Here is a 16,087-nt window from a genome sequence, read left to right on the forward strand (position 1 = left end):
GAGCACAACTTGATGCACATATGGAATGAAACTGGAGGAGGTTTTGGGCCATTTTTGAAATTTTTATAAAAAAAAAATATACTTCTTAGATTTTTAACATTTTCATAATTCATTTTTATCCTCATAAAAGGCTTCATTCTTACTATAACCAATGGCATTTTGGTCATCCCTGTGCGCAAAAACACCAGTGTGCACATTACCAGTTTTGTTGGTTAAAAGACATTGTAAAAAGTCAGGACACCCTTACTTCGCACAACGACACATATATTATTATTATTATGAACTTTTACACAAACTGCACATTTTTAACCCAAAACAAACCAATTCTTAAAAGAAAAAGGAAAAGAAAAAAAAAACAGCACACGCACAATTTTTAAAGTAACAAAATAATAAAACAAAGGGATAAAAAGACTCTACATAGACTAGACATCAAATTTGTTCTTTGAAAGGTGGAGATTGTGCAAAAATGGTCCATGGAATAAACTAGAAGGACTTGGCCCTACTAGGGAGCTGTAAGAAACATCTAACCGTTCCATATTAAGAAGATTGCATGAATTTGGGATCGGGCCACTAAAGTTACTGTTGCTGACATAGGTAATAAGGATAGAGTGAGGTAAAGATGGTAAGAAGCCACTGAAACTGTTTCCCAAAATATCAAGGTAAGTTAGTCTGAGTGAGGATGGTGAAAATTGAGGAGTCTGACAATCTAATATGACTTAGGTCCAAGGGAAATAAAGCTGTAAGATTTGCTATTGAGAAAGGATAAGATTTGCTATTGAGAAAGGAAGACTGCCGGACAGACTAGTATAAGAAAGATCCAATGAAGTTAGGTATCCAAGATTACCAATGGTGATGCTACTAAAAAATTAGCAAGAGAAAGTCTAAGAATTTTGAGGTTATTCTTTGGTAATTTGGTAGGTAATGAGCCCCTCACGAAATTATTGTCTTCACATCAAGAACCTTTTCAAGAGAGGAAGTTCAAAAATTTCATGTGGTAGGTGGCCGGACAAGTTGTTACCTTGTAAATATAAAGATTGAAGTTTACTTTCTGCGGGGGAAAATGACGGCATGAATTCTCCTTGTACATGAGTATATGACAGGTAAAGAGCTTGAAGATGTGGGAGCTTGAAAATATGAAGAGTGAGGCTTCCTTCAAGATCAAGTGAGTGAAAACCTACCACTGGAGAGACTGAGATGAGTCAAGTGGGTGAGCGGAGCAAGCTTTGAAGGCATGGTAGAGAAATAGAAGTCACTACCACTGAGGTCAAAGTGCTGGAGCAGGTGAAGATAAAAAAGAGCAGGAGGTATTCTTGATCCTATAATATCACTATTATAATTGGTAGCTTTACCAGGAAGTCCAAGGCCAATGATTTGTCCACTGTGAGGATCGCACGTGCTTACCAAGAGTAGTAGTAGTAGCAAATGTTCCATTGTGATTGATATAAGAGAGGGAACCAACATGGACAATACTGCATTGGTTAGAACACATGATTTCAATTGCTAAACTACCAATGAACATAAAATTACCAAAAGTGTTGTGATAGAAAACAGGAAGCTTTTCCTCTCTCTCTCTCTCCAACTCATTAAACCGTGTGTAGTACTGAAGTGTCTGATTGAGGCATGCATTTAGGGCCCGTTTGATGGGCGGGTGAAAGTTGGTGGGGAAGGGGAAATGTGTACGGGCGGGTGAAATTTCACCCGCCCATCAAACGCGGTGGAATTCCACCCGTTTAACCTAAAAGGGAGCGGGTGGAATTTCACCCGCTCGAAAGTCCGAGCTCCGAGCTTGGACTTTCGAGCGGGTGAAATTCCACCCGCTCGAAATGGACTCCTTTGCACTCCACTCGACCTCCCTCCGCAGGACATCGCAGCGCTCGACCTCACTCCGCTCGACCTCCCTCCGCAGGACCTCCCTCCGCAGCGCTGGACCTCCCTCCGCAGCTCCTCCACTGCGCCGTCGCGTCTCCGCCGGTAGGCTTTTTCCTTCGTCTCTTTGATTCCCTCCCTTTCCCCCTTTCTCTGATGCCCTAACATGTCGCTCCTTCCCCTCTGCCACAGATTCCGTCTGCCACAGTTACCTCTCTGCGCTGTCGCCTCTCTGCCACAGTTGTCGCTCCTTCCCTCTGCTACTGCTCGGTGAGTCTCTCTATCTCTCTTGCTTCTACCACAGTAACCACTCTGCGTCTGATTTGGGCATTTGGGCTTGTGGGATTACATTGAAATGTGAAAGGGGATTTTGCCATTCGCTTCTTCTCCCATTGAGGATCTTCGACGAGCTGCTGCCAATACTCTAACATTACAGTTTCAAACAACTATGCTTTCTTTCTTTCATTCTTAATATGTTTCATATAACTTCTTGGCACTCTGTCTTTATTCCAGAGGGCTTCGTGATGATAAATACACATATCCTTGGTGCCTGCAGCCATGCTTTTTGTTGTGAAATAGCATGAAATTACTTTGCTTTGCTTGCATGAAAAAAGACAATCCTGATTGTGCGTGTTGTTGTTTACATCTTGTGCCTGTATGTTTTCATCTAACATTAACATGGGTTGACCATCTAACAAAGTATGAAATCGTTCTATTCTTTTCTTGATGGGGCTTCAGAAAATGACTCCCTGCACTTCTTTGGGACCGCTTCTGGGTTGCCTTTCCTCATCATAGCAACAAATTCATCATAGTTGATCCTTCCATCCTGTTCACAAGAAGAAGCAGTTAAACTGTATCGAGGGCATCGTTATCATATGTCTGAGTTTAACACTCGGGGAGCACGCTCACCTAGAACTGAAGAAGAATTATTTAACCATAGGCATTCATCACTCCGAAATACATAGAAAGAACTTTCGGCATGTTGAAAGGTCGTTTTCCAATATTAAAAATGCAAGTCCAGTATCCATTCCAAAAGCAAGCTCAAATCATTCTTGCTACATGTGTATTGCACAACTTCATAATTGAACACAATCCAAACGCCGAGCAATTTGATGATGAAGATGCACCTTCAACTGATAACTTTGTCTTAAGCGAACCTGAAATTGCAAGCCAAACACATGAGCGAGGAAGCAACAATGCTATGAGAGCAGCTATTTCATCTCAAATGTTTACAGATTATCAATTGAATAGTAAGTTTACTTTCAATGTTCATAATTTGTTTTGTTTGATTGTTTGACATTTCTTCTGTTTTGAATAGGACAACGAAGATGACGCCTCGCCAAAAGTACTATGTGGTTTTCGAAGGTCGTGAGCGAGGCATATATGACAGTTGGGAGCGGTGCCAACCATTAGTCTATCGGTACAAGGGTGCCCTCTTCAGATCGTTTGATTCATTGAAAGTAGCTGAGTATCACATGCATGAGTATGTCCATAACAAGTATGGTGTGCAAGTATGTAGGCCTCCACTCATTGAAGATGACATCGCAGATGAAGATATAGAAGACACGAAGCTTGAAGAACGAAAGTGCAGCTACAAATGTTGGATTACTTCTTTTGCGATTCTCTTTTTTCTTTGTTGGATATGTACTCATTAAACTAATGTTTTTCTGGACAGTAGGGAATACACTTTTTTGTGGGATTGTACTCATTAAACTTATGTGGACATGTACTTTTGTGGGTACACCTTTTGTTCTTGTTATAAATTTTATTTCGACAACTACATTGCACTGTTGGATGTCATGGTTTGAACAGTGTTTTTTTTTTTAAAGATAAATGTGTTGTTCGTACCTTTTGCGTCTTGTTGTTTACTGGATGATAGGGATTATGTGCTCAACATGTTGTTCTTGTTGTTTTCTGTATAATATGGAATACACCATCAACATTCACACAAATTTACCACGTTAAATTCTTCTTATGTATCAAACAGGGTTAAATTTACCATGTTAAATTCTTCGTGTGCATCAAACAGGGTTAAATTCTCCGCGTTAAATTTCACCAGCCCATCAAACAGGGCCTCAGATTGGAAAAAGGAGAAATTTCATCCTGTAAATTTTTCCAGAAAAATTTACCATGGTAAATTTACCGCGTTAAATTTCACCCGCCCATCAAACGGGCCCTTAAGGAGGATGAATTGAGAGGTCATCTTTTAAGTCTTTGAAAGAGACAGAATCAAAAAGGTGAAAAAGTTGCTTTGTTGTTTAACGGTACAACAGGCAGAAACTTCAACTCTAGAGTGTTTGGTTTAATTGGAAATAAGCTCTGTGTCGTGCCCCTTAGGGTGTAGCATAGGTGGTTGGGCTAGAAGTACATTAAAGTGACTCATTCCTAGTTTGATTTCCGTCCATGCATGCCACATTCTTGTGCTAAATATGATTATCATGTGCATGGCCAATGCTTTTTGGTTTCAGATTCATAATATTAATTTGTTTATGAAAAAAGGATTATATTTAAAAAAAAAGCAAAAGAAAGTGATGAATTTTGGTTCAAATTCATATTTTTAAAGTTATTGAATGTCTCTGAGTTCATTGATCGTACGCAAAAGATTCAAATGAAATCTGAATTGCTTCCGATTGGACCGAAGTGTATAATTTGCAAGATTTCCTAAATCAAACTGCACAAAACTAGAAAAATTAAAAACAAAGATTAAAAAAACCCCCAAAAAAATTATTATAGGTGCTTCCGTTGAATTCTTGGATGTTGGAAGCTGATCCATACTGACTTTGAACGTTGTACGGTTTTTTAGGGAAAGTCCGCCTAATTGTAGGGAATGTTATCAGATCCCTTACCAGTGAAAAAAGTTTATATGATTTATCTGTATCCAAATTCAATAAGTTAAACTGATTTGCAAATTCTCAACCAAATTAGATCCAGCTTTAAAGATGTATTAAGAACTGAATTTGAAAATGAAAGGGTATTAGATATCGTATATTTGTTTAAAACTAAATATTAGTCGGATCGCTTGCATATTTATTGAAATCCAGATCTAAATTCAAATTCAATCGTATGTCATTTTATAAATTTGAATTTGAGCTAATTTCTTAAATTTTTTCTTTATCCCATTTTTTCTTTACACAGTTTGGTTAGTATCCGATCGATTTACTAACATTCCCATTTCATTACGCAACGTGGCGGAGAGACATAGAAAGAGGGATGTTTATTGCCACTTCATTTTATAACATATCTGGGTTGAAAAATAACACGCTTCAATTATTTTGTCTGCCCTTTAAAGAACATTTTACTGTCTCGTATTCGGATTTGAGATCATTTATATGCATAGATTTAAGGTCAGAACCTCCCATTCGCCTCAGATCTCAAGATAGCTGCGGATCCAAAAATCTTCTTTTTTTTTTCATATAGTGGTAAAATCTGGTGTTTATTTACATTGTAGGTTCCACCCGCATAAAAGAAATCTTAAATGAGCCATTGATTTGAGAACACACTGTTTCAATTTTTTATGACAGGTTCATTGGACACGTCTTAGTATGTATGAATTTGTTCCAAAAATTAAAGCAGGTTCAATGAAACAGTATGTAAAACATTCTATTAGTCAAACACCACTAAAAGTGGGTTTAAGTAACACCATTAAAAAAAGTTGGTAAGTACAATGTGAGTAATTGTTGACACATACCCACAAAAAAAATCATATTTTTATATTAATATTTTGGAAAATTTTCCTTCATTTACATAATGGTGGTGCTCCTTAAAAATTTAAATGTTTATAAATAATAGCCCTTAATTTTCTGGCTTGGTCGTCACACGCCTACGCCGAAGGGTGCTTTCATCTTTTGGAAATTCTTGTGGATATGGAATGAGCGGAAGATGCACGATCTGTGAAGATCCAATAGTTGCCGTCATGGAAGGGATTTAAGCACCGCCACTTTCTCTTTGCTCGAGTGATTGCAAATGACTTGTTACATTAATTTGAATGACTAAAACTGATTCAAAATCTGACAAGAGCATGTAGGATCCCAATTTTACATGTAGTTGGATCCGGATCGTTATCATGTCCTGAGTTCATATTCGGATTTGATGCCCAAACCCAACTGTGATTTCAACTTTTCTTTTTCCTTCACAAGATCTAAATAAATGCTGCTGGCCTTGGGTCAGTCATCAAATTTTTACTGACCCGTTGAGGGACTACGTACACTAACAAAGGAATACAAACTAAGAATTTTTGTGAAAATTCTGGTTAAGGAGCACATTTTAAGAACTGAATTCGAAAATGAATGGATATTAGATATATAGTACATTTGTTTAAAAGTAAATACTAGCCTGATCATTCGCATATTTATTGAAATCCAAATCTAAAATTGAATTCAATCAGATGTCATTTTATAAATTTGAATTTGAGCATGTTTCTTGATAGGTTGTTGATTTAAATTTTTCTTTATCCCTACAAAATAATTAAGAAGTCATTTCGCTACACAAATTATTAAGAGGTTGTTTCGCGCTAATAGAACAATTACATACCATTCGATGAACCTGCTCCAATTTTTTATGACAGGTTTATTGAATACGTTTTAGTATATTTTGAATTTGTTCTGAAAATTGAGGCATGTCCATTTAGTCAAGCAACCACTAAAAGTCTGTTTGAATAACAACACCCTTAAAATTCTGTTTCACTCAAACCAGGTTCCTAAGAAATTACACCATTTCCAAAAAGGAGTAAATAACATGCCCCTCTTTTCCTGAGTCATTTATTGAAAACATCGTTTCAATCTTATTAACGAAGTACAAAAACCAGTCGAATAATCAAGTGTTTATAGAACCCTATTTTCACAAAAAGTCACTTATTGGAAGTGTCATCCACCCACAACCTACTTACAAAAAGTGGGTAAGTACAATGTGAGCAATTGTTGACACATAACTAGAGAAAATTCATATTTTTATATTAATATTTTGGAAAAAAAAATTCTTCATATATATATATATATATAAGGAAAGAGAGGAAGGTACCGGGAGGGAAGGTAGCCAGTAGCAAGCAAGTGACAAAAAAAAATATTAGCCAACAAAAAAGTGGTGTCTAGACTCCATAACAGAGAAAGAGAAGGAAGGAGGAGAACCAAAAGTAGCCAGGTGAATGAGGCAAAAGAAGAAATGGGCCAAGTAGGTGAAAGTCGGCATGGCAAAGAAAATGTTGGGAGAAAAGCATATTTGGGCAAAAGATAAGAGAAAATGGGCTTGTCAGAAGTGGCTACATGCCATAACCAATAACAAAAAAGAAAAAGAAGTATTGTTGGAAGATCCCTAGAATTTGAGGGTCAGTCACCTCCCCAAACAAAACAAAGAAAGAAAGAGAGAGAGAAAGAGATGATAAAATAGAAAATACACATCATTTGTCTGTCCATCCCTACTAACTGTTGGGCTCTAATTATCAATTGATAATTTGGTAGAACCAAATGGCTCCATATATTTGGAAGTTTCACCTCTTTAGCTCACTTGCATTATTAAGGGGTTGTTTTGAGGCTGGAATTACATATAATTAAAATTCTCATTTTTATGAAATAAAAATTGTGCTATTGAATAAAAACAATTATTATGGAATTATAGGCTTATTATTCAATCAAAACTGCAAAATTGTGACTCTACCCTAGGGGTGGAATTACGATTCTAGAATTTTAGACTGTCTTTTGTTTCTCTTGGGCACATGTCATGATGGTTTTAATTCATAGATTCTATAATTTTAATTAAGACACATCATTTTCAATTATAGAATCAAAATTTCATAGTATCAAACACAAAGGGAAACTAGAACTAGAATTTTTCATTCCAATTCCAGCTTGAGGTGAAATATCGTTTCAGAATTTTTAATTTGAAGATGAAATTATGATACTAATATGTTAAAGTTATGGATGTAAATGAGTCAGGATTTGGATGAGCTAAATATAGCCACGACCGCTGCCAGATCCTACTTGTTTTGACATCAAGGGGCCAGGCCATAATCAGTTAGGGGCTTGGGCTGCAGCCTATATAGGAAGGTCAACAGATCAGGTTTAAATAGGATGTACCCTTAATTGTATTCATTTTTTTTGGATATTCCCAAATTCTTATTTGAATACAAAATAAAGAAAATCATATCCAACTCTGAAATCCAATTTCATTTTCAAAATTCGATCTGATTTTGATTTTTATATGCATATCCACATTCAAATTTCTAATCACAATGTGGTCGATTTTCAACATGTAAGAACATTGGATATGGGATATTTATTTAACATTAAATCTGAATCCGAATCTGAATCAGAAACCTGATTGGCTGTTATTTCTTAAGTCTAAATTCAATCTGATTTTTTAAACAGATATTAAATTTTTCATAGTATCCAATTTTTTTTGGGAACCATTCAGTCGGATATCCAATTAATTAAAGTCAAATAGATCGGCATCCCTAGCACAAAACGAAAGATTCAAAAAAAAAAAAAAAATTGTAGGGTCTATGCATGCCTACATGGCAGTACTGAGACAGCCCCCACCCCCAACCTCTTCTCTTTTTACTATTCATAAGAAAAATCAACCCGATGCTCTCATTGTATTCAACAACAGATACTTCTTTTAGTTTGTTTCTTTTGGATTCATTCCCCTTTCTCCTTCTCCTATAGCAAATAAGTCAATAAAATGCGTTTCTTTTGGATTCATTCCCCTTTCTCCTTCTCCTATAGCAAATAAGTCAATAAAATGCGAGCGGATCTAAGTTTGTTTTCATTTGGTTTCTTTGGTTCTGTGAAATTCGAAAGGACCTAAGTTTTGGTGTATTTAGTTTACTGAAACCTGAATTACATCCCTCCAAATTAGCCTAATTTTAATGAAAACTATCACATATTGATAGACTTGACAACTTTTACTAGGAAAAAAAATTACCACTGTAAACAACGCAGCAACGGGTGTAGGAAATATTATATTTCAATAATTTCACCTTTCATATAAATTTTTCCTTAAAATTTGAAGAGAAACATCGGATTTGCTATTCAGATAATATTCTAATTATGACATATAAAATTGGGCTGAAAACTTGATTTTGGATTAAGTAATGCTGAATTTTAATGTGAAAATTATGTCTCTACTGAATTTTACAAAAACCATCTTTACTCTAGTTTTGGTGTACTAAAAGAGGTCTGTCAAATATTTGGACGATTGCATATGACTCCTTAAGAGGCTGTTCGGATAATGAAATGGTAACATAAGGTCCCACAAACCGTAGACGAAGCTAGAAAATTCTGGTTAAGAGTTGCTAGTTACAAAATTTTAAACTTTTAAGGGGAATCAATATATAAATGGAAAAATTTTCTGTGAAGTATGAAACATGAAAAGAGAAATCTTTCGTGGGTATATGTGATAGTTTTTGAAGAAGGTTAATGAAATAGTATGTTACCGTTTCACTTGTCAAAACGACCCCTAAAGTGTTAATGAGAATGATCAAATTAATAGAGTACATGGAATAAATAACCCCCAGTTATAAAGGTTTTTGTGATGTAGTAAGAGCACCCGGCTGGGGTTGAAGACACGGCCACATTGCAAACGGATTATAGTTTCTATAAATTATTCTTACCAAAGAAAAAAAAAAAAAGTTTTTACTCCAAGAACCGTTTCTATCTATGTGGGAGGATTCACACATATGTATGCCCGGACAACTGTCAGTCCTATATATCATTCAGCATTTTTTGGGAAGCAATTTTATTAACTGTCAGTCCTATACACACACATACATTATTTCATGTTAAAAGGCTTGAATTACATTTTGGTTGGGATGGTATGTATTTTTTAAATCGAAAGAGTTTGGCGACAAGTTTTTAATTTTTTGAGAAAATCGAATCTATACAGATCATAAAATATAATTATGTATACACTTGAGTATAGATCAATCTCTTTCTCTCTCTCTCTCTCTCTCTCTCTCTCTCTATATATATATATATATATATATATATAGGGCACAAAGAGTAGACCACCGAAAATTGATTGATACCACTAATACAAAGCCAGATGGTCGTTTGCAAAACTGATTGTGCTCTTTCGCATAATCGAACCTTATAAATATTATCTCAATAATGTTTTGATGAGAATCTTACACTAAGTCATTTTTTGAGTTCAATATGTTCTTATAGTAATAAAAAAAATGGACTCTTATGACAACAAATTTTTAATTGTAGAAAATTAAGTTTTTTTTTTCTTATGAGCAATTTTACATGCTTTATATTGAATTAGCATGTATAAACATAACAGAATGTTCATATTTTGTTTCACAATCATTTTGTCAGGTATTTTAGGAGGTCTGGTTTCACACACACACACATATATATATATATATATATATATATATATATATATATATATATATATATATATATAGAGAGAGAGAGAGAGAGAGAGAACCCCATCTTGAGTAAAATTTCGACATGCTATATGCATCATGCTTTAAATGATCAAGATGGTACTATAAAATTATGTAAATTTGAAACGGCAATAGAAATTGATAAAAAGTTAATGTTATTTCTCAAAACTTCAGAAAGAAATTCTTGTAATTGATTAACAAAGAACCGGTCATTCACTGGTAGGAACGAAGAAAATAGTTGGTAGTTTAAACTTTATATTTTTGTGAACAGAAAGGACAATATTTAATGACCATTCTGGTTTAATAATAGAAAGGAAGGACAATATGCCACCGAAAAAAAAAAGAAGACAAGAAGTTTACAAATAGGAAATGATCACTTTGCTTAACACCACCATGAATTATACGAGAACGCGCAATGGCTTTACATTTAAAGATGGCTAAACACACTATAAAGTTGAGCTTTGTCAACCACCATGTTTTCCTGAACTTCTAATTGAGCGAGAGGCGCACTTGCAACAATTAAAAGGAAAAGTAGCTGCCTGAAAACCTTTGTCACTGTCACCGTGTTGCCTCTAGCTTTGCGTTTAGATTAAGCCCAAGGACAGTAGCACCTTCTCCAAAAGATATCGAAGCCCCTTCCATTATTCAGAAAAAATGAGAAGCTTATTGCTGTGCCAAAACCTACACCAAAACCTAGTGCCACCGATGTGTTCTTCCACATTCTCTCTTCATTTGCTTGCTTCAGTACAAGAAATGGAATAGATGTGGTGCTCTCATTGGCTTCACAGGCAAGCAAGAGTGGAGGGCCACAGAGACTTGGATTCCCTTCGAAGCTCCAATGATCGAAGGTGGAAAATTGTGGTGATTGAGGGATTCTTCCAGCAAGGTTGTTATATGAGAGATTCAGGTACTCAAGAAAATTCAGTTTAGAAAGTTCTTCTGGTATTTCACCTGAAAGGTGGTTATGAGATAGATCCAATGATTCCAGTTGTTGGAGGCCACCAAAATTCTTAGGAATTGACCCTTTAAGCTTGTTGTTCGAAATTCTTAGTGCTTGGAGCCATTTAAGGTCTCCAATCTCTTCAAGAATCTCACCCTCAAAGTAATTGTTGGAAAGGTCAATTGTGTTCATGAGGAACAAATTTTCATCTTGGTAACTTAATGTTTCTCCTTTGATTGTCATTGCCACTTCCCATTTTGTACCAAAATCATTAAGAAGAGCCACATCCCAAAGAGCATGGGAGATGTCGAAAGTCTTCATTGCATTGAGACTTAACAACAAGCTCATTGGAAATTTTCCACTAAATTGATTGGTGGAGATGTCAAGCATGAGCAGTCCTTGGAAAGCAGTCTTGTCAAAAGAGAAGTTAATAGCACCACTTAGAAAGTTGGAACTTAACACGAGAATGCTTAGTTTTGGCAGCTTCGAAAGCCATGAAGGGAAGTCACCACTTAATTTATTCTTCCCTAAATTTATGAACACAAGCCATTTGCAGTGACCAAGGGATTTAGGGATATGACCTTCTAACATGTTGTCACTTAAATCCAGTATATCCAATGAATCTCTTGCCTTGCCAGTAACCTCTGGGATTTGTCCTTGCAATTGATTGTTCTGGAGATGGACATTCGCCAAACTCATGTTAAAGATGCAAGTAGGTATCTGGCCGCTGAACTTGTTGTTTGAGAAGTCCACCACCCCAAGTTCAGTGAGGTTGCACAAGAAAGCTGGTATTTCTCCTGTCACACTATTATTCTTGATTGAAAAAGACTGCAAATAATTAAAAGATAGAGAATTTGGAAGGCTATTCAACATGTTATAGCTCAAATCAACTAAATCACCGTTGAGAACAGTCCCTGGTACAAAGCCTGTTATCATGTTGTGGGATATGTTCAAATAGCCGAAAGTATTTAACCATTGCGGAATTTCCTCAGTGATCCTGTTCTTCGAAAGGTCCAAACCATCCATGGGCATCTGGTGACGAAGGAATCGAGGGAACTGGTTGATATTGCACGAGGCCAAGCTCAAGTCTTGTAGTCTTGAAAACTTAAGAGTGGGGTTGTCAATGCCTACAGTCAAGTTATTTCGAGAAAGTGACAATGACCGAAGCTTTTTGAAGTTTGTAAAAATTCCAAGGTCGAGATAGCCATCAAATTTGTTGTTTGAAAGGTCAAGGTCTTCAAGCAGAGATTGGGCAAAAGATGGTCCTTGAAATAAACTAAAAGGAAAAGGCCCTACAAAGGAGTTGGAAGAAAGGTCCAATTTTTCTATATTAAGAAGATTGTATGAATTTGGGATCGGGCCACCAAAATTATTATTGTTGAGGTTGACAATACGAATAGAGTGAGGTAAAGATGGTAAGAGGCCACTGAAAGTGTTTTTAGAAAGGTCAAGGTAAGTTAGTCGAGTGAGGTTGGCAAACAATAAAGAGTCTATGCAACCTGACAATCTAGTCTGACTTAGATCCAGGTGAGTTAAATCTGTGAGGTTTGCTATTGAGAAAGGAAGACTGCCTGACAGATTGGTATAAGAAAGTTCTAACTGTACTAAGGATGTCAGATTAACAATCCAAACACGAAAAAGGTCTCCTAAGAGCTCAATGCCACCAAGATTAAGAATTTCGAGCTTACTTGTTGGTAATTTGGTAGGTAATGAAACCCTCAATAAGTCATTGCCTTCCACATCAAGAACCTTCAAGTGAGGAAGTTCAAAAATTTCAATCGGTAGGTGGCCGGACAAGTTGTTCTGACTAAGCCTTAAAGATTGAAGCTTGCTCTCTGAAGGGAAAAATGATGGCATTAATTCCCCTTGTAGCTCATTGTATGCTAGATCAAGAGCTTGAAGATGTGGGAGCATGAAAATATGAGGAGTGAGGCTTCCTTCAAGATCACAACCAACTAAACTAAGGGACCGTAGATTGGGCAATGCCGATGCTAAGTTGGCTCCCCACTCTTGCGAGTTGCGGAGATTGAATATGACAAAATTCAAGTGGAGGTATTTTAATTGCTTAAAGTTCCCCACGAAGCCTTCCAGATCCTCTTGTATTTCCAAGCCACCCAAAAGAGGGGAAAGGTCTAAAGCAACCAAATTAGACAAGTTTGAAATCTCGTATGGTACCTTGCCCGAAACCCAAGCTCTAGAGAGATTGAGATGAGTCAAGTGGGTGAGCTGACCCAGTTGTGAAGGTATGGTAGAACTATTGAAGTCACAACCACTGAGGTCAAGGTGCTGGAGCAGGTGGAGATCAAAAAGAGCAGGAGGTATTCTTGACCCTGCAATATCAATATCAATTGTAGCATCAAGTTCAAGGCCAATGATGTATCCAGTGTGGGAATCACACTCTACTCCCTCCCACAAGCAGCAGTCAGACTCATTTCCATTTCCACCCCATGAACTTAGCCTTCCATTGGATAGATGGAGATCCTCCTTGATACGCAACAGAATGGAGGCTTGACTGCTGAGGCACGAAGCACTTGCAACTCCGTCTACAGTGCTTACCAAGAGAAGCAGTAGTAGTAATAAACATCCCATTATCGTTGTTGTAATAGAGGGAACCAACATCGACAATCCTGCAGGTCTGCAACTTCTTCTTGTCTCACACACCATGGGCAACCTCCTCTGCAAGGAAATTAGAGATTGGTTAGAACACATGATTTCAATTGCTAAACTATCAATGAACAAAAAGTTACCAAAAGTGTTGTGATAGAAAACGGGAAGCCTCTCCTCTCTCTCTTTCCCTCTCTCTCTCCAACTGATTAAGCTGTGTGTATTTCTGAAGTGAGGCATGCATTTAAAGAGGATGAATTGAGAGGTCATCTTTTTAGTCTTTGAAAGAGACAGAATCAATGAGGTGAAAAGCTGCTTGGTTGTTTAACGGTGCAGCAGGCAGAAATTTCAACTCGAGTGTACATCAACGCGTCTAACATCACTATTGGTTTAGTTGGAAATAAGCTCTGTGCTGTGCTCCATGGAGTGTAGCATAGCTGCTTGGGTTAGAGGTACGTTAAATGACCCATTCCCAGTTTGATTTCCATCCGTGTACGCCACGCTCCTGTGCTAATTATGTTGATGATCATGTGGAAGCACTGTTCTAGTTGACACACATTAGACCAGCAGTAGGCACACAAGCAGCCAGGCATATGGGTTTCAGATTCACAATATTAACTTGTTTCTGCAAAAGGATTTTTTTTATAAAAAAAAAAAGCAAAAGAAAGTGATGATCGAATATTCACTGCACGAAATTAGAAAAATTAAAAAGCAAAGCTTAATAAAATAATAACTATTATTATTATAGGTGCCTCCGTTGAATTCTTGGTTGTCGGAAGCTGATCCACACTGAGTTCGAACGTTGTAAGGCTTTTTAGGGCACATCCGGGTAATTATGGGGAATTTATCAGATCCCATACAAGTGAAGAACAGTCTATATGATTTATCTGTATCCAAATTCACTATGTTAATATGATTTGTAAATTCTCAGCCAAATTAGATCCAGCTTTAAAGATGTATTAAGAACTGAATTTGAAAATGGATGAATATCAGATATAGTATATTTGTTTAAAACTAAATATTAGTCTGATCGATCGCATATTTATTGAAACCCAAATCTAAATTCAAAATCTATCAGATGTCATTTTATAAACTTGAATTTGAGTCAATTTCTTAATTTTTTCTTTACACAGTTTGGTCAGTATCCGATCGATTTTTTAAGTTCCCTACAAAATTGAAGCAGGTGAAATTGAATTAAGATGAAGAAATAATGATCATCACGGTAACAATATTCCCATTTCATTTTCAGCCAACGAGGGGGAGAGACATAGAAAGAGGGATGTTTATTGCCACTTTATTTTCTAACATATCTGGGTTGAAAAATAAGACGCTTCAATCATTTTGTTTGAAGGTGACAACATTTTACTGTATTGAATTTGAGATCATTTATATCCATAGACTTCTGTCACTCTCACCATCTAGCTTCTGCTATAAGCCTTCATGATCCTGCATCTAGATTAAGCCCAGGGCCAGTAACACCTTCTCCAAGAGATATCGAAGCTCCTTCCATTATTCAGAAAAAATGAGAAGCTTAATGTTGTGCCAAAACCTAGTGCCACCGATGCATACTTCCACATTCTCTCTTCATTTGCTTGCTTCAGTACAAGAACCAGAATCGATGTGGTGCTCTCATTGGCTTCACAGGGCAGCAAAAAATGGAGGGCCACAGAGACTTGGATTCCCTTCGAAGCTCCGATTATCGAAGGTGGAAAATTGTGTTGATTGAGGGATTCTTTCAGCAAGGTTGTTATATGACAGATTTAGGTACTCAAGAAAATTCAGTTTAGTAAGTTCTTCTGGTATTTCACCTGAAAAGTAGTTATGAGACAGATCCAATGATTCTAGTTGTTGGAGACCACCAAAGTTCTTAGGAATTGACCCTCTAAGCTTGTTGTTTGAAATTCTTAGTGCATGGAGCCATTTAAGGTCTCCAATCTCTTCAAGAATCTCACCCTCAAAGTAGTTGTTGGAAAGGTCAATTGTGGTCTTGAGGAACCAAATTTCATTTCGGTAACTTAATGTTTTTCCTTTGATTGTCATTGCCACTTCCCATGATGGACCAAAACCAAAAGCATGACCTATTATATCTGCATGAAAATGCCAGATCTTGGAAGTCGTCATTGCATTAAGACTTAACAACAAGCCCATTGGAAGTTTTCCGCTAAATTGGTTGGTGGAGATGTCAAGCAAGAGCAGTCTTTGGAAAGCACTCTTGTCAAAAGAGAAGTTAATATCACCACTTAGAAAGTTGGACCTTAACACAAGAATTCTTAGAAATTGCAGCTTTGAAAGCC

General features: G+C 36.7%; 2 protein-coding genes across 2 annotated transcripts; both read right to left on the reverse strand.

The window, feature by feature from the left end:
• Positions 1-10,838: 10,838 nt before the first annotated feature.
• LOC116257704 (receptor-like protein 54) lies at positions 10,839-13,778 on the reverse strand. The gene has a single exon (XM_031634659.1). It carries the CDS (start codon positions 13,776-13,778, stop codon positions 10,839-10,841), a length of 2,940 nt encoding a protein of 979 aa, XP_031490519.1.
• Positions 13,779-15,431: 1,653 nt separating this feature from the next.
• Positions 15,432-15,914, reverse strand: LOC116257705 (receptor-like protein 54). The gene has a single exon (XM_031634660.2). The coding sequence runs from the start codon at positions 15,912-15,914 to the stop codon at positions 15,432-15,434; it is 483 nt and encodes a 160-aa protein (XP_031490520.2).
• Positions 15,915-16,087: the final 173 nt, after the last annotated feature.

The sequence above is a fragment of the Nymphaea colorata genome, chromosome 7, assembly GCF_008831285.2.
Source record: "Nymphaea colorata isolate Beijing-Zhang1983 chromosome 7, ASM883128v2, whole genome shotgun sequence".
NCBI lineage: Eukaryota > Viridiplantae > Streptophyta > Magnoliopsida > Nymphaeales > Nymphaeaceae > Nymphaea > Nymphaea colorata.

Bases quoted from the DNA above. Each gene is read 5' to 3' on its own strand.
- LOC116257704 (XM_031634659.1), bottom strand. From the start codon at position 13,778: ATGGGATGTTTATTACTACTACTGCTTCTCTTGGTAAGCACTGTAGAC.
- LOC116257705 (XM_031634660.2), bottom strand. From the start codon at position 15,914: ATGACGACTTCCAAGATCTGGCATTTTCATGCAGATATAATAGGTCAT.